At 27.5% G+C, this 26,516-nt stretch overlaps 1 protein-coding gene across 1 annotated transcript in view; it reads left to right on the forward strand.

The window, feature by feature from the left end:
- The window catches only part of LOC132948845 (uncharacterized), a 112,342-nt gene extending 91,450 nt beyond the window's left edge, over positions 1 to 20,892 (forward strand). Inside the window, exons 2-6 of the mRNA XM_061019505.1 lie at positions 3,140 to 3,348; positions 3,523 to 3,658; positions 4,238 to 4,371; positions 11,504 to 11,723; positions 20,151 to 20,892. Of these exons, the coding sequence (XP_060875488.1) occupies positions 3,140 to 3,348; positions 3,523 to 3,658; positions 4,238 to 4,371; positions 11,504 to 11,723; positions 20,151 to 20,212 (761 nt within the window). The 3' untranslated portion in view covers positions 20,213 to 20,892. The remainder of the gene's footprint in view (positions 1 to 3,139; positions 3,349 to 3,522; positions 3,659 to 4,237; positions 4,372 to 11,503; positions 11,724 to 20,150) is intronic.
- The last annotated feature ends 5,624 nt before the right edge of the window (positions 20,893 to 26,516 follow it).

Below are 26,516 nucleotides of genomic sequence, written 5' to 3' on the forward strand. Positions count from 1 at the left end.
CGTGATTTTTGATTTTGGGTTAAGGAGATATTTAAAAATACGAATACGATAAATAAGCTAGAGTTTGGTGTCGTGGGTACGGTGGGCCCAGGTCAATTTTTTGTCAAAATATGTTCCGAGATATTTTGTATTTACTTTGGTTTGAATTAAGATATTGTTAAATGTATTTTGGTGCAAATTTCGTGTTTGTGAATAAAAGTGGATGGATTTATTTTCGATAGTTTTAACTATCCTTTTTTATTACGATATACGACTGTAGTTCGTTAGATGTGGTGATTTGATTTTTGTGAACTGAGAGAATCGCCTAATTATCGGCGTAGTCAGTGACAAATTTTATAGAATAAGTGTGTTTATCTGCTATGGTTGAATAGGATAAGAGCTGTTAATGCGTCTTGAGAAACGTACAGTGGAGATGGGCGAGTTACTAGAGTGGTATCAAACAGCAAATCGAGATGGGATTAAAAACGCTTGCCAAGTTAGAGATCGGCATATAAACTTTCTTGGTTTTTAATTTTTAGAAATATATTAACTGATATCATATCCAAGCGGTATGACTATTTGAATCCAGAAAAATGTCGATATGAACAGCCTCACAAAAAATCATTTTCATTTTCATTTAGTGAGATAGATCTCCGAAACCGGAGAGCGGATTTTGTTGTTTGGAGTCTTGTTAAATTCACATTAGCTAGGAGAAGTGTAAAAAAGATTTTCAGAACTTTACCTTTCAAAAGTTAATTCACTACGGAATTTTAAAAAAAATTACAACACATTTTATTGGGCGTTTTTTGATGTTTTTCAGCTTTTCAGCCATGTATTAAATTAACTGTTAAAGGTAAAGTTCTGAAAATCTTTACTGCACTGTGGTAGTATTAACAGATTAAGCTTTTTTTTAATGTTTTTTTGTCTTTCGTTTGATAGTTATCAGCTGTCGTATACGCACGTTTATAATATTATTAGAAATAAATACATTATTTAAAATTATTATTGTTTTATTTTGATTTTTTTTTACTTAAAAAATTGAATTTTTAAGATTTCAATGGACTAGTCGAAAATTTGTTTGTCTGGGGAGTTACGAAATATTTTCCTGTGTTAAAATCGTATTTATGTTTACCACAGGAGGTACATTTAACACTTTTAGGCAAAGACGTCCCGTGTACCTATAAGGGTACACAAAAACTTATTCGTAAAACAACAAGTGTACCAAAAAATGGTACACGTAGTGCTTTTGGCAATGCACCGAAAAATAACGTGGCGCTTAACTTGTTTAAGATAAAGTTCTGAAAATCTTCACTGCACTTCTCCTAGCCAATGTGAATCTAACAAGACCCCAAACAACAAAATCCGTTCTCCAGTTTCGGAAATCTACCTCGCTAAATGAAAATCTAACAAAAAACAACACTTTTTTAACCATGAAAAAGTAAAAAATTTTTTTTAAAAAATTTCAATTCCATATTTTGTAACTAGTTGATGATCCCTTTTTAATGAGTTATCAACCAACTTTCTAAAAATAGAAATTTTGAGACTGTTCACGCCGACGTTTTTATGGATTCGAATCATTATACCGCTTGGGTGTGATATCAAATCTCTCTCATTAATATTTTATATTAAAGCTAGCTAAATTACCCACCTACTCATCACTACTGAGTTACATTTATACTATTTTCCTATTTAACACAAATTCTTGAAGTTTTCAAAATTCAGACTTTTTTATTTCAATTATCATACTTACTTGATTGAAAATCAAGAAAGTAAAAAACAGAAAAAAAATTATCAGAACCTAGATAAATCTTGGTAATCAATTGTGTGTTTAAAGAACTTTAATTTAACAATAAAAAAAAAAACATTGAACAGTATAGGTACCTAAAATCTGTTCAGCAAGAGACGCTTCCGGTTCTGCGCACCCCCCCCCCCCTCGTTACCTTTATATCGGAACCGGTTCCCCTAAGGCAGGGTGTTGCGTGGGAGAATCAGTTTTGGTCGGTGCGTGGCGGGTTCTCTCGCCGACCAAAGTATAGTTATTACGATTATTTAGAATTTATTCTTGTATACAAAAGGAATGCTATTATTTTTTTCACTATAGAAGTGATAAGTTTTAAAATTCTACCATGATAGTCAGTACATATATAAACTAATTTAGTACTTATTTTAACCATTTTAACCCCGCTTATAATTACTAATTACAAAAATGCATGGTAAAATCATAATTGTATAATCATCACCCTTTACATGAAATTGAAATTGCGTTTTACTGAATAAAATAATATTTTATTCATTAAAATTGATAATATCTTTCTGTAATGAAATGTCAACAAAATTTTTTTAATTAAAAAACATATTTTACCAAATTTAGAATATTAAATTTTTTTAACTGACTTCGCCGAAAATATAATATGTTTAAATTAAAACTCAGTCGATCACTCTTTCCTGCAATTCGCTGAAAACATACCAAACAACTTAACGACAGTAAACGAAAACAATTCTAATAAATACGAAGTGATAAACAACAATTTTGAAAACAGACTTTGAAAAAACAAAAATACTGCAAGTCCCAAAGCAGCATACGGTTCTCCTCTCAAATTGGCAACCCAGTCAATCGGCGAACTGCTACACACTAGGGCATCTCGCCAAAACTGTTGTCGGTTTTACATATTTGCACATTCACAATACTCTCAAGGGACAATAGTATTAGCAACCTTTAGCTAATATAACTTTACCCTTTGCAAATATTGGTAAAGGGTTTCAGTTGGTTTTTATTATTGTGGTTATTTCGATTTATTACGTACTTGTTGGATACGTCTGAAACCTTATGCAAATATTTACAAGAAATGTATTCAGTAATTTTACATTAAAACACAAATACTAGTAAAATTGTGTATAATGAATATGGTATATTGTACCAGAAAATTATAGTAAATGTAGATTTATTTATACATCTTTTGCGATTATGAAATAATTTGTATATTATTGAGTTTCATTACAATGAATAAGTAAAATATTAGTAAATTACTAAAACTACAGTGTTGATAAAAGATTTATTATAAATAAAATCTATAGCAAGTTTTCGATTATATTATATAATATCCTTATATCACCTTATCTTAAAAAGTAACAAATTATCTAAATTTAAAATGTATTACAGGTATGGCCACATGCCTCAAGGACGTATTCATCGAAGTCCCAATAGCGATAAGAGAAGGTAGTACTGCCATACTGCGATGTGACTATGACTTAGAACAAGAAGCTTTGTACACGGTCAAATGGTATAAAGGCCGTCGGGAATTTTTCCGTTATGTGCCTAAAGAGTTGCCACACACAAGAGTGTTCCCTTTGGCTACCATAAACGTAGACGTAAGTTCAGCATATGTAATTAGTGTAGTGTACTAGTTTCCAGAATCAGCCAAATGGAATAACTGATAAACTTCATGTGGCTCGTTGCCATCACAAGTTTTCACACACCTACCTTTTTTTCGGGTGAATTAATTAAACTACAAAAATGTAAAAATATTTCTTTTTTTTTTTAAGGTCAGCGAATCAGGGCCAAACCAAGTGGTGCTGAGACAAGTGACGCCCGAATTGGATGGCAAGTACAGATGTGAAGTTAGTGCAGACGCGCCAACATTTCACACACAAATTGTAGCTGCTTGGATGCACGTTGTCCGTACGTATTAGTATGATCTCGTAGATTTATAATATAGAAAACTTGTAACAAACTTAAAACAAATATTGAGCCTTTTTATACATTAACAATAAATTGTTTAATTTATTTAAATTATTATTTTCAACTATAAACGCTAAAATGTATTTAGTAATAAATTCAGAATTATATACAACGCCTCAACTTATTTATTTCTTATATGATTTGTAAATTTATTTATGTAAATTTAATTGATTGATAAAATGATAATTGCAATTTTTGAATAAATACATTTTTGTTAATATTATTGTAACGTTTTAACTGTTCTTGACATTTATGTGTAAACCTATACAGTATGTTAATTTTTTAAACAAATATTCTAAAAAAAAAACAAGTAGAATAAATATATAATAACATTCTATTATAAAATCAAGCAAACTTAAAATATTTATTTAAATTCCGATATATATATATATATTTTAATTCATAAAACTGTATGTATAGACATTAGACAGCATTTATTGGCCAACTATAAGCAAATATATAAATTGTCCATTATTATGTGAACAAAATAACATGAGAGTTGTATTATTTATATTTTAGGAACAATGGACGGCAAACCAGAGTTACATCTTGAAAAGCCACAGTATTCACTCGGTGAGAAGTTGAGAGCAAATTGTTCATCACCGCCCTCAAATCCACCTGCAAATATCACTTGGTTCATAAATGATAAAGAGGTGCGTTCAATAACATTTAATTATAATTAAAAGTATGTTGCAAAAATAGTATTTATACCAAGTCAAAGTTCACTGTAATACTTTACATTATATTATAAACCTTTTAAACTTAATATATAATAAAAACACAAAATTTAAAAAAAAAATTAGTTTTATACCAACTTTTTTTTGTTGTTATTATCCGATTTTATAACTTACTTAAGACTACAAAATGTATTGTATAATATATAGCTTTGACTAGGTAGACATAAGGCAATGTCATCTTATCTTACAACTCCCAGCATGATTAAATAATTAAGCAAACTACAGACGTTTTTTGGTACGTTAATTGTTTTTCCAAAACGTATTCAAAAGAATGATATTTTAATTAAAAAGTATTATGCTTATGTAAATTGGGTACTTTTTAACCTATTCTTTCACACGCGCAATACCCAATGGTCTTAAATCTGTTTGATAATATCAGATAAAACAAATTTAAACTTTTTTATTAATTATATTGTGATTTGTGATTTGACAATACAATATTTATTCAAGGTTAAGCAAATTAATTTACTTTTTAAATTTATTATTTAACTCAAAGTCCATCAATAAATATCAATCGTTAAAAAAAATATACGAGTCATAAATAAAAAATATAATACAACAATTATCCAACTACAATATACCAATAATTGTATTTAATAATCAACCACATTGTATTTCTCACATAAAATATTTTACCTTAGTATAACCCTAATTTTGTATAATACATTTTCAGGTATTGAAAATCATTTTGCCTTTTAAATGTAGTTATGTACAATGTCTTTTACTTCTTATAATAATATCTTAATAGGGCTAATAAGACCTTATAACTTTATTCAGTTATAATAATGAGTTTGTATTATATTTATGAGTCTATGATAATAAAAATACTTTACAAATCTCTCTTCAACACAGAAAATCTAATACATCATTCCTCAGAAGTCATAAATATCAAAAATACATAACTACAGTTTTTATTTAAAAGCGTCTGCAGTTCAAATTTTTCTAAGTTGCACAAACATTTACAAAATATTTTATTGTTAAATACGATACAATTTTAAAATGAAGGTAATATTCAACACTTGAAAATGTTATCCAATATTCCTCAGAAGTTGTTCTTAGTATTAGTAATATTTTGAAACATATATAATATCACGTCTAAAAGGTTAGGTTAGGTTAGGTGGGTTACTAAGTAGATGTCACTCTGCTGTACAGTAGGTTTCAAGTGGGTCACTGTATAAAGGATGGTATTAAATTTGAATTCAATGATATAATATCATTGTATACGAAAAACGTAGTATACATCCAAGCCACATTTAGGGGGAGACGATGGGGGAAATTTCTCCTGGGCGCTGAATTCTGAGTCCCTCAAAGGAGCACCGTCACTAGGGATTAAATTGTTTTCAAAGTGATGATATAACAAAAAAAATTTTTTTTATTTTAATGGATTTGTTGAGAAATTATATTAGTGATAAGTAACTGATAAGTGATAGCCTGTATCGTTTCTCATTATATGTTTTACATTTCTATATATACAAGGTGATTTATTAAGCGTAAAACACTCATTATCTCAAAAAGTATTAATGTTTTTGAAAATATTTTTTTACATAGTTTCAAGTTGTTAAAAAAACAACATTTTTATTAAAAAAATTATATTTTTAAATATTTTTTATCCTTTTATTTTTTTAAGTTTTTTACTTTTTTGAATGACAGCATAGAGTTTTAATTTCATTTTCTAAAGCAGTATATTTTTCTAAGTATTTTAATACATAAATATCGAATTTAGTAGGAGTAGTTTATGAGTTATAAGTATTTAAGGTTTAGACAAGCGGAGTAGTGGACACACACTTGCGGGGTAACCCCATACCACTCCACTCCGCTCATCTAAACTTTAAATGCTTATACCTCATAGACTACTCGCCCTAAATTAGATATTTATGAATCAAAATACTTAGAAAAATATTCTGCTTTGGAATATGAATTTAAAACTCTATGCTGTCATTCAAAATAGTAAAAAACTTAAAAAATTATATAGATAAAAAATATTTAAAAATATAATTTCTTAATAAAAACATAGTTTTTTAACAATTTGAAACTATGTAAAAAAATATTTTCAAAAACATTAATACTTTTTGAGATAATGAGTGTTTTACGCTTCATGAATCACCCTGTATATATATACTAGCTGATCCCGTGCACTTCATTGCCCTTAAAAAATGACAACTCTTTAAACAATTGTGATTGATCAAATCCTTTTGGATATGTAACTCATAATCAGTAAGTGCAATTCAGCCACCCTGGTAGGCAATCCGACTACGTCGGATCGCAGACAAGTTGCAACGGTATATCAAGCAGACAAACCCACTTGCGGTGGATTGCGGACAATCGACAATACCGCAATAAGTGCTACATATTGGTATGCAATATGCGACAATCCAATTTGTGCGTGCTTGATTAACCAATATACAAATGAAACACTAATACGTCATTAATAATAATTTAACTAACGATTAACCAATGACAACCCATAATAATAATTATTATTATAACTTTAAAACCCATAGCAATCATTTAGAAACAAAAATGTCCACCGTAAATCTCAAAATCCCCGTTTGAGCTTCTCTTTGAATTGGTCCTAGGAGTATGAAAAATAGTTAACTTCAGTCTCCCAGACCTACTGAATATACACTCGAGATATCATGAAAATCGGTCAAGCCGTTTCCGAGGAGTTTCGCGACATACATTTTTCATATTGTGACACGAGATTTTTATATACATTTTATTGTCATATGTACAATTTAGAAAAAAAGACTTTTTTATTAGGAATAAATGGAGTCGTAATGATAAAATTAAAGTGTTCTCTAAACTAGTAGAAGCATAAGTGCAATAATGGGAAAAATGTACATTTTGAAGTATCTATTTAACAGAGAGAAAAATTAAATTTTCGAATTAGAGTCAGCATAAAAGTTTTTTTTTACAATGAGTAAAAGAAAACTGAGTAAAAAGGGGAGCCAAAATGTGTGTACCTAGGGCGCCGAAATCATAAATACGCCTCTATATACTTACACCCCATTTTCAACTACTATCAGGAGCCTTGTATTAAATTTAGACGCTTTTTGGCCCAACGAATAAAATTTTAATGACATTTATAGAAAAAAAACTGAAAAAATTTAAATTTTAAATTGTCCGTAAATAGCTCAAAAATAGTCAAAATATTTTGAACATTTTATCAAGTATAGGACTTGATAAAATAAACATGATATAAATCTCAAACGTACACAACACGGTTATTCGTTTTTAATTACAACAAAATAAGAAAATCACTACATGAGAAAAAGAGTGAATATCCATGCTGTAAAAATTTGAACTTCAAACGCTCATAAAAATGTAATTTGACTTTCTTATAGATATTTTTCTTTTTTTTGATAAAGGTATATAACTTTATAAGGAAATCTTGTATAAGATTTAAAAAGAAAAAATTTTAGGAATTTCTAACTCAAAATAATTTGCACATTTTCGTGATTTTTACGTTTTATGTCAAAATTCGAACTCTAAATGCTTATAAAAAAAATTGTGATTATGAATTTTTACTACTTTCAAATGTAATTTTAAAAATATATTAAGAGCCTTGTATTACAATTGCAATCTTTTTTACCCAACAAATAATATTTTATTGGTATTCATAGAAAAAAAAAAGAAAAATTTTGAAAATTGATAATGTCCGTAAACAGTTCAAAACAAAACAAAATATTTTATCGTGTATAGAAAATTTGAATATAAACAACCAGTGAAAATGTAAACTACCCTCGAAGAGCACCACTTTTAGTTTAGTTGAAGATTTAAGTAATTTTACTGATTCAAAAGTTGATGACAGACATACCTAAACATAAATAAATAAATTATGCATACCTCACAATATATATATATATAGCTATATATATATATATATATATATATATGTAGCTATATACATTAATTGTTCCGCTCAAAATTTAAAATGATAGAAAATATAGCATAGTTGTTAAGGAATAACATTACAATTTTATGTTAGTTTAACGTAGAATTCATCCGTGGAAAAGATTTTACCGGATAAGTGGATAACATACCTATATGGTACTTATTATTTATATATCTATATACATCTGAAGGAAGAATTCCAAGTTTCATGTACAAAATTGATCCATCGGCTTTATTCTTTCATGATTATTATGAATCAAGATCTATGTATTTAAATATTAAGATTCTTCTAGAAGATGAAGTTTTTGTTTTTATTAAATAGCCATCTATATTAATCAGTTTTAAAATTATCTTGAAATTATCTTTACTACAAGTTTATAGAAAATGAAACAATATTCCTCTTTGTAGAACTACAGAATAATGGGATTATATTATAACTATATAACACTATAACAGAGTATCAATTTTAACAAAATCTAGCATTCTGAAAGAAATAATTTTTATGATAAGGTAAAAAATAAAGATAAGAAGACATATTTTCTTTTTCTCAAATAAAAAGCTTTCTTATTAAGCCTAGTAACATCTTATTTTGTATCAAATGAATCTTCTTCTAATCAGTAGATTAATTTGTTTAACAGAAAACAGTTAGATTGATTATTTAGTAGATATTATCTAAACGTAATGTGTACATTAAACCAGTAATTATAGTTTTTTTATTATTTTAACTCAGTAATAGATAATTGGAAACAAATTTAAAAGTTGAATTTTTTTAGTTTACAGTACTTATACCAATGCAATACGTAGGTATCTATATTGGAATATAATATAATATGCAATACAATTCAATTTAACTAATTAAATATAGGTATCAGTTTTAATTTTAAATATATTGTAAATTCTTTTATTTTTAAGTTAATAGTTAAAAAGTAGGTCAGCACATTTCGGTGGTGGATGTTTGTCCATCGTCCTTCGGGCCTCGGACAGGATAATGTAATTTTACTGTATTCGATTTGAATGCAATGATTGCATTCGATAAAAAACGATTCTGAGCGGACGAGAGAATCTCTTTTATTTAATTTTATTCGTTTCTATGATGATAAACAAAGCGCTTTAAGAACAGCTTAAGAACGATTTATATAAATAGGTAATTTATATAATTATAATTAGGAAATATCATAAAAATGAAAAAAAATATAAAAGAAAAGAAAAAGCTCATAAGTTGCTCAAATATTTTGAAAATTTTACCATGTCTAGGTAAAACTAATATAAGTAAACAACCCAAATTTCAAGTGTTTACGAATGTTTTTAACCGAATTACAACAAAAAAACTCCCAAAATTAAAATGTCTATAAATAGCTCAAAAATGGCTAAAATGTTCCGAACTTTAAACCATAAGGAACAAAATCCAAAATACAACAAAAAATATCTCTTGTCATTTTTCATTTGAAGTAATATTTCTAGTAGAAAACGTCGTCCGTAATTATTTAATATTATAAAACCGTACGTTTTTTCTCCTTTAATCGCTTTTATTTCGAGTAGCGTTTCGAAAATTGACCTCTTTAAAGTACCAGCTAGAAAACATTACCTTTCAGAAAAAATGCTATACTTGATACTTTTGAGCAAGTTTAGAGGGAGAAAAAGTGTTTACAGAATAAAAAAGAAAAAGAAATAAACATCATTGTAAAACCATTACATTCCTCGCTCCGCTCAGAATCTAAAATTGGTAAACATGTATGTAGGTAATATTTTGATTTATACACTTTAGTACCTACCATATAATTATATTATTACTATTTTGCACACTCAAATAGTTATTACATTATTTTTAAAATGTTATAAAAAGTATTATTACGATTATAATTCAATATGTATGATTTATAATAAACGTTTTTACGGTATATACTTTTTGATGGTTTTAGTGATTTATCTTTTATATTGGTTGTAATATAAAATATGGTGTTTTTAGCGTTTACGCCACTTTAGAGCATGTTTTTTTATTTTTTGTGGTTGTTTTCATGTCTGTTATTTAAGTGTGAAGTTTAACTTGACAACTAAAACATAATATTTTTCAACACAATACAATTTGTATTCTAAATTTGTTTAGTTTCGTGTAAACTGCTGTGTATTTTTAATTTGTTAGGTCCTCTACGTACAGTTGTCACATTATTTTAATTTCATTACCTTCATTCTTTATGATGCTCATAGTTCTAGCCTACGTTAGGTTCTCTCTCTCTTTGATTAATTTTGTATTGGTTGTAACTTGTATTATGAAAGTTAAATGCGAATTTACAGTATAATTTGTAGATAACTTACTTGGACAACATTTATTGGACCTAATATGGTTTAAAAAAATTGTGTTTGGACCTACACCATACGCATAAGACATAACATCCCAAAAACATAATATATATTTTAATTGCTAGTTACTACTGACAAGTAGTGCTTAATATTTTGCAGATTCGATATTAGTAATAAAAGATGATTAAATTAATGTTCTAGACCAAAATTGCATTTATTTATTTAAGTCATCGTCTTAAATGATATTCTCTTAGGACATAGAGCATGTTCGTGGAACAAAATATTAATTGGATCATTGAATAGAAACAATCATGACTGCTGTCAATTTATACCACTTTCAAATTGAGTTGATAAACATTATTTAAACATAGTGACCTTAGAATTTTCTGATACTATTTAAATGTATTCTTTTAATCAGGGTTTTTGACTATGTTTGTAATGGTGATACAGTATTGGATCCAAAAGTCATCCAAGGAAGGGGGTGTTTTTAAAAATTAAATTACCTTTTTTAAGCCAAATATTATAGTAAAAAATAACGTAAGAAAGCCCCTTCGAACCTCCCTATATCCGCCACTGGGGTGATATTCGTATCTTGATGAAGTATAGAGTTTAAACTTTCTAACAGTATACATAATTACTCAATTAGTTTAACATTTACATTCTATACTTATAGGTACTTACCTAATAATATTTCTCCGTAATATCGTAAAAATGTAAACTTTTAATAATTATATCGAAGAATTTAATTTAAAAAATATGATTTAGATATGTATATATGAAAAATGAATATACGTTTTCAGAATTATATCGAATTTAAAGTTGAGTTGAAAAAGCATAAGCATTAATTTTGTTTTAGCTGGGAAATGGTCGCATAATCAGAATACCATCAGCCAGGCCATCCGGTCAATTATTTAAGACTGTCTCGTCAATTGAATACGACGTTTTAATTGCTGGTAAGCTGAAGGTGAAATGCCAAAGTGACATATACCACGTCATCTGGTCGGAAACTGAAGTAATGCTGGACGAAGATAAACCAAGACTTGCGTCTATTCTACAACCACATGGTCATTCAGCAGGTAAACACTTTTATTAAATTATATTGATATTTATCTTTAGATTTATTTCAATTGAAAAACAAAATCATGTACAATTTTATGAAAATTAATGTCACCAAATATTGAGGTAATAAAATAACAAGATAATAATAAAACTTTTTTTTTTTAATTCAGCAAGACTGTATAATATAAGCTGAAATTTAAAACAAACTTGTAGTGACTATGTAATAACATTATTTATATTTCAAATTCATTAATGTTAAAATTCGAAATATTTACAATTTTAAAAATAAATATAAACTCTCCATAACCACTTCAATTAATTGAGCTGAAATAACCATCACGACCTTCAACATATTATACTATTCGGACATGTAATATAATATGTAGCAGCACATGTTAGATAACAGCATTTGAAAATTGTAAGCTACATATTATAACCTATTGGCGATTTTATAGATATTGAGTTACAATATTAAATATTACAAAACTGGATATTTAAACGAAAAATTGTGATTTCCCCTCAAACGGCTTAAGTTACATTTTTGTAATTCAAACCATATTAATCATAGTGACTTTTGACTATTGACATTCATATGCAATATTTTTGGCAGACATATTTAGTTATCCCTACTGAATTAAAATAAAAATATATATAATATAAATTATAATACAAACTATGTATCTTTAGAAATAAATGCTGATCCAGCTGTCTTTTTGGATCGGGAGAAGATAAATATTTAAATTTTTTTTTTCTATGAACATTGAAAAAATTTCGTTCGGTTGAAAAGCTTAAAAATATGTAATACTAGGTTTCATTTGAGATTTGTTAATGCTACCTATTTAAAAATATAAAAAATAAATTGAACAATTTTTTAATAATCATTTGCAAATCAAATTTTATCAAAATTGCGAACATTTGCAAATTATTTTCCAGTTAAAAATGTATAAAATGTTAAATTTTTATAGCTAATAAGCTTACAAATTTAATATAAGGTTTCTTATTCGTAATTTAATAATGGAAGTTTGGATTCAATAGATCTAAAAAAATTTAAAACAATTTTTTTAAAGACATTCGAAGTTAAAATTTAGATGAAATTAGATATTTAAACTAAGAAATAGACTATTTTAATTGTTTTGTTACAATTCAAATTGTATTCTTGTGGAACTTTTACGGATGCTATTGTATTTCATACACACAGTAATATTTCAAAACATTAAAATTAATTGTTTACTATTGTCTATTTATACCACGAACCTATTCACACCGCCCAACATGCAGTAAGGCGGCATTGACACAAAATTTAATAGCAATAATAATGAACTATAAAAATATTAACTAAAAAATTATTATGATAAATGCACTTAATAGCCATAATATCATAAAATATACTTAATTATGTAAGCTGACAGACCACCTCCGCTCAGTATATTTATCGAATGCAATGATTTATTTTTGAATTAAAAATGTAATACATCCATAACAGTGACCTACTCAATGTACATATAGCCATATAGGTAAATTCATCGCCTATTATACAGCGGATTCCTTCCGTTTCCTTCTTGGCGGCTTAGTTTTCTATTTGAAATGTTTAAAACTGCAATATCTGAAATAATATAAAATATCTGAATAATGTATAAAACTTCCAGCCAAAGGGATTAGACCCAGAATTGTAGTTGTTGTATAGGTATTAGGTATAAAGATAATACCATGATAGATAATCCCGAAATTTTATGATTTATTTAAAATTTAATTTCAGCCAATTTTTTTAACTTAACGCAAAATATTTTAGGCTGGGAAAATTAATTTAACTTAAAAAGTTAAAACTATTATCATCGTATATAGATAGTTATATGGTAATAAGTATTATATAGTTTTATATCAATTTTTATTTTTTATTTCACAAAATAAAACCGTAAAAAAAATGTTAACGTTTCAGAATTAGTGAATTATGATTAATTTTCTGACATTCATCTCGACTGTAGATGGGAGCCAAATATTGTATGTACATATTTCCGTACCCTTTGTTCATGATGAACGGGAGGCAACTTTCGAACATTTCCGATCATACGAGAACATTAAAATAATAGTGGCCTATAATACGGAGGTCGACTGGTCTGGACCGTGGCTAACAAGAGTACAATCGACGTGGGTAAATTGCGTGTTTTCAAAAGTCATTGTTGGTTTTGACAGCCAACAATGGAGAATGTGGTTTAACCCGAAGCTACGTTAACGGGACATTTCGGCACAATAAGTTCCTCGGTGGAACTGTGACCGTGTACCGGTGAACCGGGGCGGACATATTAACTGTTACGGAAAGATTGGAACAAAAAATTTAAAAAAAAAAAAAGAAAAAAACGGTGGAAAAAAGAAAATGACATTGGTGACACCTCTTCAATAGACAAACCAGTGAGAAATGAAACTTTTTCAGAACGCTGACATGAATGGGATAACTGCGATATCCCTCGGGAAATCAAACATCGACATGACCACGATATGTTGGAACGATAGGTAGATGGCCACGCAGTTAACGATATTATGACGGACGAATGAGGGAGAACTACTGTTATTATACTAACATTACGATGATTATTATTATTACTTTAGTATTATGCATGTACGCGTATAACACTCATATACTAATAGTATATATATGTGTGTACCTATATAAGTATATAACCTACGTACATGGCAGTTTTTCAAACCAACCCTCGTGGAGTTTAGGTACTTGTTAACAAGTTGTTCCCCGTATAATTTGTCTTTACCATTAATATATGTAAGTTGGATGATTAAAGTAAACTTGTTAGTGCAAACTCTTCATTATTTTCTTATCCGGCGTTTTTGAATGCGTAGTTCCGGCTAAAACTAAAACCATTTTGTGAGTTTGTGAGTTTATTTTAAAAATTAAAAATAATATATTATATATTATATAGGGTATCACGGATATCCGATGGGTATAACTCACACAAAGCAAATGCTAAACCTCAAATCACAAATGCCACCGTATAAAATCAATAATAGTAATGAATCATCATCTCATGCACTTAATATATATATTATTATTATTATAAAATAATAGTTTTGTAATATTATGTAGGGAATGTGCCATAAGAGTTTCGTTAGCGCAATCGTGATTTTTAATTATCATCTGTTTCAATGTATTACGGTATTTAAAATTATAATGTACAACGTAGTACATTTTACATGCAAGTGTTAAATTTGGTACAAGTGTTTAGCTGGTAAATTTATGTTTTTAATAATTGAGCTTTAGCAAAATAGCAGTGCCCTAAAAAACTACAAAAACCACTTTTAAATTCTACAAAAACGTTGTAAGAAATAATTAGTTCTCATGCTTTTTGTATTTGTATAATAATTGTATTGTCCATTTTACTAATTTTTTTGATAAATATCTATTTTATCGTCCTCAGTCCTCACCAACATTTTTTTAAGGAAATATATAATATTAAACTTAACCACTTGGAATAATTTAAAACAAAATCGTCTGGGAACATCCTTTTTTAATTAGCTTCCTTCTATTATATGTGTATAATATTACATGTGGATATCACAGTTTGCGTATGTACTTACTTATGATGGAGCTTCCGTGTCCGTTATACAATATGATGACGACCTATAAAGATAAATGATAATACCAATTACCTGAATTTCCTGAAATATGTAAATAAGAATTTTATTATAACATTAAATAAGTGCATCGGTGGTAACAGTAACCAATAATATTAAGATTAGGCTCACCTGAAGATACGTGCCGAAAAATGATACAGCTTAGACAGTAGGAATCGACGTTTCATAGACTATACTTTAATCGACGTTTATTTAAATGTTAAATGTATATTGCTTGACAAATACCTCGTTTTATATTTTATCATTTTTGTTTACTTAAACTATCATTGCGTATATTCGACATTTTACACAATTATGCAAGCTAGCATATTTCTCTTTTATTATTAAACTAGACCGACGTGTTTTAAGCATAATGTTTTATCTTTGAATTTTAAGATCACTTTATATAATATAATTTGTAATTTTACTTTGTTAAGAGAACGTTGCACTCGTTTCCTCCGTCTTACACACGTACGGCATTACGGCATAACAAAAGCGTTTTGGCGCGGGAATGAACCAAGAAGGATACAGTCATAGCTGAGAAACGAAATTTTCACCACATATAAAGGAGAACTTTAGCTGTGCAATATCATTTTTATTTTTTTGAAATCACTTAAACGAAAAAAGTTATTATTGTTTCAAAATCCATTATTATTTGTTTTTTTCAAACTTTAATAACGTTTTTTGAAGTTCCGATAACGACAAAATAAAAACGATATTGCACAGCCAAAGTTTTCCTTTTTATGTAGTGAAGATTTCGTTTCTTAATTATGACTGTAGAATTCTCGGTTCTTTCTCAAGCAAAACAGTTTTTGCTATGTTGTACATTTGTATGAGGAAGAGACAAATGCGTGTGCAACTTAACTTAAATTGTTTAATTTATATAAATGTTATCTGTATTTTAAAATGTTGTAATAACCATGTCTGAACGTTTACACTGTGCCTTATAGGCAACCCGATTGACTTTAAATATAGTTGTAGTTTCTCTATATTCGGTAAACGATATCAAAACAATTTTTTTTTATATAATGAAGTGTGTTTTTGTTTTAAAAAAAATGCTTATGATGGCTAAAGACACTAATTATAGCAAAAAAAAATTGTGCATGTTGCAACTTGCAATTACGCACGGATGAAGTTATATATTTCGGAGATGTACGTTGATGAATAATGCGTGTATTCCATAAAAATATTAATAAAAATATAAATAATAATATTATATATATTTAGGTACTTATATAAATGTATACATATTAATTAACGATAGATAAATATTAATAATAATAATAATAATAATAAATATTTTATAAATTTCACCTCAATCATACCGGACACTAAAATACAATCGTTTAAAATAAATTTTAACTATATTGTAATATAATAAAATAACTTCACAAAGCACTTGCCTTCTTGTTGATGAATAGGTACACACGAGTAATAAACAGAATCACAATTAATAAATCAAATCAATAAATAAACATTGATACTGTAACAATTTTGATGCCAACTACCACAATCACGTACGGAACATGTTGTTAGGTTACTGTTAGTAACTGTTACGCTCAAATCTATCGTGACGGTTTTTCTTTTTTTTATCCTCCATAAATAAGTAAAGCTTCAAAAATGTCTCTAATACTTATAATTTGTTGCTTAAAAATTGAATATTGTTTGAACTCTATTGGGTCAAAAGTGACATTTTCAAACTTCAATTTAATCCACAATTACAATTATAAGAAGGTGTGCTAGTGGGTGTCGCTCTGCTGTCCAATAGGTTACAAGTAGGTGGCTGTAATGGATGGTGTTAAATTTGAATTCAATGATATAATATCAATGTATACGAAAAAAGATTCTAAGCGGAGAGCTGATTTTTTTGCCCTAAAATGTTTAAAGCAATAAATATTTAAAAGTTGTGTTAATAGAACATTTTTTTATATACAACATACCTTTATATAGACATTTAAGCCAGAACACCACTTGTTCATAAAATCATAAAATTTCAATCTAACTTCTAAGAATATTAAAACCTACCGATTTCATCATAGGCGCAAAAAAGGGGGTGGGTGGATTATGGGCTATGCCTCTCAAACCTTTTATAAATGTTGTTTAAGTTTGTTCAATAGTACTATATTAATAATATAATACTATAATATAGGGCTTTAACCCCCACCGACCCCCCCCCCCCCCAAAAAAAAAAAAATCTCAAAGGCTATTTGCATCTATGGGAAAATATTGGATTATAAATTTAAATACTACAATAATTTTGGAAGTATTCTACAGAAATATATGATTATTTTGAACCTTTAATAATATTACCTCATCTCGAGCCTAATCTTAAGACGTGATATCGTACGAACATGGAATAAGTGCGCCTCATCAGTCTCACTTTGTTATAATATAGTTTTTCCTTAATTTTTACTTTTGTCCCCCCTCCCCTCAAAGTACCAACTAGATTCACTTTTCTATCAGAAAAGTAACTGTTGAAGAAAATCCAAGCTTTTTTAATGTCCCAAAAGGTTATGACAGACACGAAAAAAAAAAAAAAACACACATCATTGTAAAATCAATACATCCATTGCTTCGTTTAGAATATAAAATATATATATACCTATATTAAATTAATACTATTTTACTAACAGTCACATTTATATAGATATATAAAAATTCGACATAAATAAAAAGGACATAATAAAATATAATTTATACTAAACTAAGGTGGACGAGTGTTATAATTAGTGCATTATTGGTCACAAAAAAGGATAGCAAGGGCAAAATGTGTATTTAGTGTAAAAAAATAAAGCAGGAGCTGAGTAAACCATATCTACCCTTAGGGAATGATGGCACTGGGTTGCAGGTCATTGTTTAGTCGTAAAGTCTAATAGATCTGTTTTTCGTATAAAACCTCATGGGTCCTTTGAAATCCTTTTTGCCTTCCAACCTGAATGTACCTATATGAAAATTTATTTAAGTTATCCTATTTTCAAATAGAAAAAAATGTAATATTTTGGCCATCCGTATGTTTTTAAAATTTTTGAAAACAAAATATTTATAATAATAAATATAGAATAAAGAAATATTATTATATTATTTATGTATTTATATGCTTAATTTAATAACAGTAGTTATTATCTTATCTTTGTTTTTATTATATCTATATTGTATCCTTATTATGGTCGATACTTCACACCAAAAATGTATTTAAATACTTAGATAATATATGTATTAAAAATTAAAATGTAACGTAATTTAACTGTTTTAATGGTTACCTACCATTTATCAATTATATAACGTAGTTAAATCGTTTATTCATAATAATTTGATATCAACACCTAAATACAGGGCCATATTTACCATAAAGCAGGATAGGCAACTGCCTTGATTATTTGTAAAAGTTATATTTATATTACATAAACTATATAAATTATTAAGTTTAGTTGTACTATATTATATTGGTATATTATTACCACTATGTAAGTATAGATACCTCATATTCATGTATGCAAAATATTTAAAATTATAGCTACTTTTCATTTTACGAATATAAACAACAGTACATACTCCATAGTGTAATATTTTAATACATTTTCGTAAAATTTCTTTTTAAAAAAGACCATTTCAATTCTGTATACACCCCTGCTTCACTGTACAGTCAACTATAGATATTTAAATAAGTAGGTAAAGATACTGCTTTCACTTTAATCATTATTATCCCTACCCCAAAAAAAAAAAAACTTTCGTAATCGATTTAAATAGATACCAATATTTTTGTCATAATAAACGAAATTATTTTTAGTTAAAAACTATACTTTATATACCTATTTTATATCAGATTACAATTTTGTATTTTGTATACATATTTTTTTGAATTAAAATTCGAAATAACGCAGTTATAGAATACTTTAACACTTTAACAACCTGTACAAAAATAACACATTATCAGAGAAAATATTTATCAAGTTTTTTGGTATGATAATAATAATTGTTTTTATTAATTCTTGTAATAGTAAATTGTATTCATAGTGGTATTGTATTTATTAGTACAAACAAAATACTAAACTAAATATTAATGAGTAATAAGAATTAAATAAAGGTTATTCTTATATGTACCTAAATGGCAAATTATTTTAAATCGAACGCTTTGATTAATTATTCTAATAAACATTATGGTGATATTATAATTTATAATCATTTCTCCTGTGTTTAGTGATGGTTTTGTTAGCGCTGTTCAGTGTTTGATCATCATTATAAATATTTGGATGCACTCACAAATATCGATTACAATCGTGACAAACTGACAATCGTCAGGTTGTCAAGGCTATTAATAACGTCATGTTGATATTATCTATTAAAACCCTCGTTTAAATGGAGACACTCTACATTATGAATAAAACACTCACTTCTACTTAATTTTAATGGGTAAAATATGATTCTTTTAACAACAAACTCACATTTTTTCAAAAAGTATTAACTTTTTTGAGAATGTAACGCGATTACAAAATGTTTTATTACTCTTATTTTTTTCAACCCTCTTAATGTCGATTGACCAATGAACTTTTGATATTAAAAGGACTATATTTTTAGTTTTCGAACCTGAAGCAAAATACTTTTCTAAAAATGTTGATGAATAAATATCGAATATCTACTGAAAATAATGACATAAATAGTAGGATACAAAATAGTAATCTGAACTGATATACAATTACTTAATAACAGTTATCGGATAATAAATTACCACTAAATATAACAATTAAGAATATGAACATTTTAAGCTGAATACATTAATAATATTTACTATATTAAATATTAATTTATCTTTGATTTTTTTTCAGGATTAACGTCATCACCTTCGTTCAGCATAATCTTATTGTTCACATGTATGATTATAAGGTAACGAGTCCAACGTAAAATGGGAAAATGTTTCCAATCGTTACCATGTAAAAATTTAGTGTAAATTATAATTATTATAATGCGTTGATAAAGTATAAAATGTCGGTCAAAATAAACCTCTAATATTTAAATGGGTTATTTTTCTGAAAATATATGATAAACAGTGAAGCTATATTTCTGCCTTAAATAACTAAACTATCTATATAAAACAATACATTATTATTAAACTCTTACCGATTTAGTTACATCTATGTGCGTTTTTAATGTGTATTATGAATATTTATACTTGAAATAGTTTTGACTATATTTAATAGTTTGGTCACAATATAATATAAAAATGTAAAAACAATAGTTTTAAATGTTCGTTCATTCATAAGAATTTAAAATTTATGTACTTAACAACGACATGTTTTTTACGACAATTTTTTCAAAACTGTAAGTATTTCACATGATTTCGGATACATATTAATATTTGTGTTCATTATATGTATTAAATGTTTTATAAATTATATATCTGCTAAAATTATATATTAAACTATATTATATCTTCTAAAAATATCGTTATGTGTTATTAAATACAAAACCAACAACTACATACCTACCCACATATAGTTCTAGTATTCTACTTTATCTGTATAATGTATATAAATATATAATATTTACAGTAGTATTAAATAATTGAATACCGACATTTTATTAAATTGCAGTTATTATAATATAATAAAATACTATTAATATTATATTATGTTAACAAATGTTGAATGCTATTCAAATAATTAATTTATATAAGATGTCTCTGTATGTATCTAAGATGTCTATGATGTCTAATTATAACATTTATTTTCCGTAAATGTATTAATATTTAGAAAATAAAGTTGTATTGTAAGTAAAATTTTGAATTATTATTTTTACAGCATTATTGTTTCTTAAACTTTTGAGGCCCATGCCTACTTTTATACTTTTGTATATATGGATGAGGTCAACACTCCTCCCCATCATAAACTTACAATATAGTATTACTATATTATTCAGTGTATCAAAATGTCCATGTTCATTGGATTTTCAAAATCTTCCAGTCTCACAAGGGTGGCGCGTCATCCAAATTGAAAACCCTTGATCTACAGAATGCCACTCCATGATTTCACGACTTTATAAACTTATTTATATGTATCAATATAAATATTTTTAATAAAATTATATAGTTTATAAGAACATGAGTTAAAATAAAACATTCTTTAAATAATAAAAATGATTTTGAAAGTCATATTTGTGATAAACCTACTTTGCGTCCTATTGATATAAATTCCATATGATGCATTGTATTTTTATTCCACATGAAGTAGAGAAATAAATAAATACCTAACTATATTGAAAAGCTAAAACAAAATAAGATAGAAACACCGCTCTTCAAAAATAATTTAATATAATCTAAATTACCCAACAAATAGAAAAATAAATAAAAAGATTGTTTCTTCATGCTGTTAAATATATTATAATTTCACTCAACTTTTACTCGTATTGTACTTGCAGGTACAGATTGTGTATTTAATATAATTTTTAAAATAATAATTTAAAATAGCACATACAAATAAAAAGAAAACCGTTTTCTTTTTGTTTTTAATTGTATTTTACCTATGTATTGGGATAAATTGAACCCAATTCTAATCAATACCATATATTTTTAGTTAACGGTAAAAAAATCACAGTTTTGCAACTGATAAAAAGCCATTATTTATTTAATAAAAATTCAAACTAAAAATAAAAAGCTGTTGATTTAATGTCTAAAATATTAATTCACAAATTTTCGGAATTTCGGTTCCTCAATAACGATAAAATATATTAAAATTTAAAATTTAAGACATTGTTATATTATGAAAAAAACCTGACATAAAAAAATCTGGAAAGAATATTGGTAACTCGTTTCATTTCGCTTATCTACTGATGTAAGATATAGCGATGTGATGTGATATTACATTTAAAAGGCATAAAAACCAGCGCATTCGATAAATTATTCAGATTGGAGTTTAGTATAAACGCTTCCCGATATTTCTTCATAGTTTTTCAACAGTTGTTTAGATCAATTTAAAAATTTAAAAACAAAAGTATGAATACAAATAATTAATAACACCGTTATAAAACCAATATATTACACATTTCACTTGCATAATAAACAATTAGGGAGACGTGGCTTGGCGTGACGCGTTGCCTACGATGGGACAAATGCGACTGGGAGTAAGTAACGGCCACAGCTACTAGCTCCCGGATGGGTGACCACCCGGGTTCATAGTAGTTAAAAACCTTGACGCACATACACGTGTTTACTACCTACCGTAACAACCGTAAAAACAATCGTAAAAAACAACCTACCGTACCAATTTTCCCCTACCACAGTTCATAACCCCTACAACAGCTAATGGCCTTAGTCGCCGGGCTTAAGTTCAATAAAAAAAAAAATTAAGGAGACGGAGAGGCCGAGCGGACTAAGTCGTAGGTTGCGTCGCGCACCGTCGCCGGTTTGAAATCGGCCACGGGTGATATTTTTCTTCGGGCAGTCACGGTGTCTGAAGAGAGAGGTCCCCCACCCAGGCATGGCAGATACCTCCTGGTGCCCATTCTTAAAAATTCTGCCAAGAACAAACACACACATGTTCAAAACCTACAGTACCATCACCCACAGGCTAATGACCTCAGTTGTCGAAGCAACAACTAAAAAAAAATAAACAATTAAAACAAAAATATTATATTTTTACAATTTGAGTTGAAAGACATGAAATTATTATAATATAATCACATCATAGTATGCCATTACTGCATTCAGGTAAGTGATATTTTTAGAAAATATTCAATTGCAACTAAATGTTAAATTGCTAATAATTTCATCAATTGAAACAATCTATAATAATTTATATAGCGTATTATGCATGGCCAACAATAATTTATATTTATAGGTAACATAATATTTTTTCTATTATTTTTTTAATCCAAATTTAGAACCCCGCAAAAAAATCAAATCTAAACAAAACACAAATAACACAAAACATAATATTTCATTTCACTACAAAAGCTCCTTTCAATAAATCTATTCAACACCCAGACGGAAAATGATCACAGTACTAGAAACCGCTATCAAATCTTACACACGATACCACAACTCACTCCTTTATCGATAACCACAAGTCACAACCCAGAGATGTTGTCAGTGGGTGGCTTCTCCAATCAAGTCTTCATGGTAAACCTAATTGTGTAAGGTAACTATCAAGCTCATTATACAACAATTGTATAGATCTTTAAATTGAATTAAAAAAATTAAAATGCTTTGAACAATATATTAAAATATACATCATCATAAAAACTAATTATAAAAGCACCTATAAATTAACCTAATTCATATACTTAATTGAGTTAATTGTTAATTAACACACTCATCTGGACCATTTCTATTTACATTTTCATATATAATATTCATATATTCCCATTTTACACTATATTATTCAAACAAAACTACGATAATTTACATTTAGTATTTCAAAGTAGAAAGTTTAAAACACATTAACAATGCAAAAATTAAAAAACCAACATAAAATGAATACTTATAAACTATCTGTCACGCCCGACGTTGTCCAGGCAAAATATTTGTATTTTAGATTCTGAGCGGAGCGATGAATGTATTGATTTTGCAATGATGTATGTTTTTTTATTTTTTGTTTTTTGTGTGTCTGTGTACACGATTAGTAGTCGAGATAATGCTTCGATTTTCAACTTCAGTGTCTTTTTTTATGGGAATGTGAATCTAGTTGGTGCATTGGGGAGGTAAAATTCCCATTAGTGTTCAAAAGAGCCGAGAAAAACAAAAAAAAAGGTGGGTAAGTGGATGTCGCTCTGCTGTACAGTAGGTTACAAGTGGGTCACTGTAATGGATTGATGACGATCACTGATGACAGACACAAAAATAAAAAATAAATAAAAAAATAAAAATAAAAAACACATCATTGTAAAATCATACATTCATCGTTCCACTCAGAATCTAAAATTAAGGAAAACCGGGAATTTTTACGCGAACTACGTTTTTAATAAAATCGATTTTGATTTTGGTGTAACTTTAAAACAAATGACAAACACATGACATTATCACTGGTAGTTTATAATAGCATCTTCTATTCATGGTAACATTTTCAAAATATTTTGATTTGTTTTGAACTGTTTACGGACATTTTCAGTTTCAAATTGTTTTAGTTTTTTTTTTTATGAATGTCAATAAAATTTTATGTTGGGTAAAAAAGTTTGAAAATTTAATACGAGGCTCTTAATATTTGGTATAATGACATTTGAAATATTAAAATGCATAGTCACAATTTTTTTTTTATAAGCATTTTAAGTTCAAATCTTGACAAAACACATAAATTATTACGAAAATGTGCAAATTATTTTGAGTTAGAAATTCAAAAAAATATTCCTTTTAAATCTAAGATTTGACAATGCAATACAAGAAAGTCAAATTAAATGTTTATGATCGTTTGAATTTCATATTTTTATAAGATTGGATATTTACTTGATTTCTCATGTAACGATTTTGTGTCGTAATTCAAAAACGAATAACGTTAGATACTTACATGGAAATTTCAATGAATGTTTATATTCTCATTTTCTATTCACCATACGATTTTGAAAATCTTTTGAGTTGTTTACGGACAATTTAAAATTTCAATTTTTTTAGTTTTTTTTTATAAATATCAATAAAATTTTATTCATTGATCCAAAAAGGGTGAAAATTTAAAACAAGGCTTCTGATATATTGTTACAATATTTTAAACTCACATCTTTTTTTATAAGAATTTAAAGTTAGAATTTTGACAAAATGTATTAAATTTTAAATTTTAAAATTACTTAGCAGTTAAACATTTATAAAATGTTCAACTTTTGTAGCTAATTTAAAACAAGATACCATGTAAATAGTTTGTAATATATCAATTACTTTATTTACAATAATATCATCAAATATACATAGTAATATCTTAGGCTGACTGACCGTCTTCGTTCAGAATCGTTTTTCTTATACAATGATATAGTATATCATTGAATTCAAATTTAACACAATCCATTACAGTAACCCACTTGTAACCTACTGTACAGCAGAGCGACACCCACTTGCCCACCTTTTTTAATAAGTATATTTGAACAAAATGTATATTTCATATTTCTTCTGTTTATAATATTAATATAATATGTAACAAATTGCAACCATTTAGATAAACAAAAAAAATTCTTTTTTCGTAGTGGTTGAAAAATTAAGCTATAAACACCCTCCAAATTTCAAGTAATCTATTGATATAACTTTAAAAACGGCCCAGTCAGTATTTGAGGCTACAAACATCCAATTTTAGTTGTATAAACTGATTTCGCCCTTAAGAAAATGAAAAATTACAAAATTTATATTTTATAAGTGTATCTTGGTTTTGGTGCACCTACCTACAGGTAAAGCGTCACTTTGTGAACTAATTTGACCAAGATAGACAATTCATTTTTGGTGGATAGCACTTGGTATAAATCAAACGTTGTTCAAACTACTCCTTAATCTGGTATCTCCAATAGAACAATTTGAAATTTACACAAAAACGTGTGACTCAATTACTCAATTCAATAAAAAATTGTTATTAAACTAAATATTTTAATTTTACAAAAATGTAAATGTAAATATGATTTATTTAAACCAAAACGTATATTTTTAAGTATACAACTGTAAACAATAGAAGCATCATCGATTATAATATAATATTAAAACAAGCATTTAGACTATCAAAAGAAGCATATTATATCAGAAAAATATACACTAAATAATTTCAAAGTGATTAAATTTTAAGATGACTAACTTCGAATTCAGTTTAATCTGAGTTACATAATTGGTGCACACCAGGGATCGAAACCGTTTCAAATTTTAACGGATTTTAGGTTTCAGTTACGGTTTATTAATCGGTGTTTTAAAGCTTTTGGTTTCGGTTCCGGTTACGGTGTTGAAATATGAAAAAACCGCAGTTTTAACTGGTTTTCAGAAAACCGGTAGAACCGGTTTCGATCCCTGGTGCACACAATTTAAATAATCAAACCTTTAAATTGCATTTTAATTATTTTAATTAACCCTCTTTTAAAATAGTTTTGCTTTTTAACTTTTAAATTTTGCATTGCACATACGTAGCTCTAAAAAGTTGTAGTCCCATAGGTCATATATTCATGAGTACTATTTACTTTACTCTTTTAATATGTTCTATGTATTATACACAGCATTGGTACATCCAGCTACAAATATTTAAGAA

Source organism: Metopolophium dirhodum, chromosome 7, assembly GCF_019925205.1.
Source record: "Metopolophium dirhodum isolate CAU chromosome 7, ASM1992520v1, whole genome shotgun sequence".
NCBI lineage: Eukaryota > Metazoa > Arthropoda > Insecta > Hemiptera > Aphididae > Metopolophium > Metopolophium dirhodum.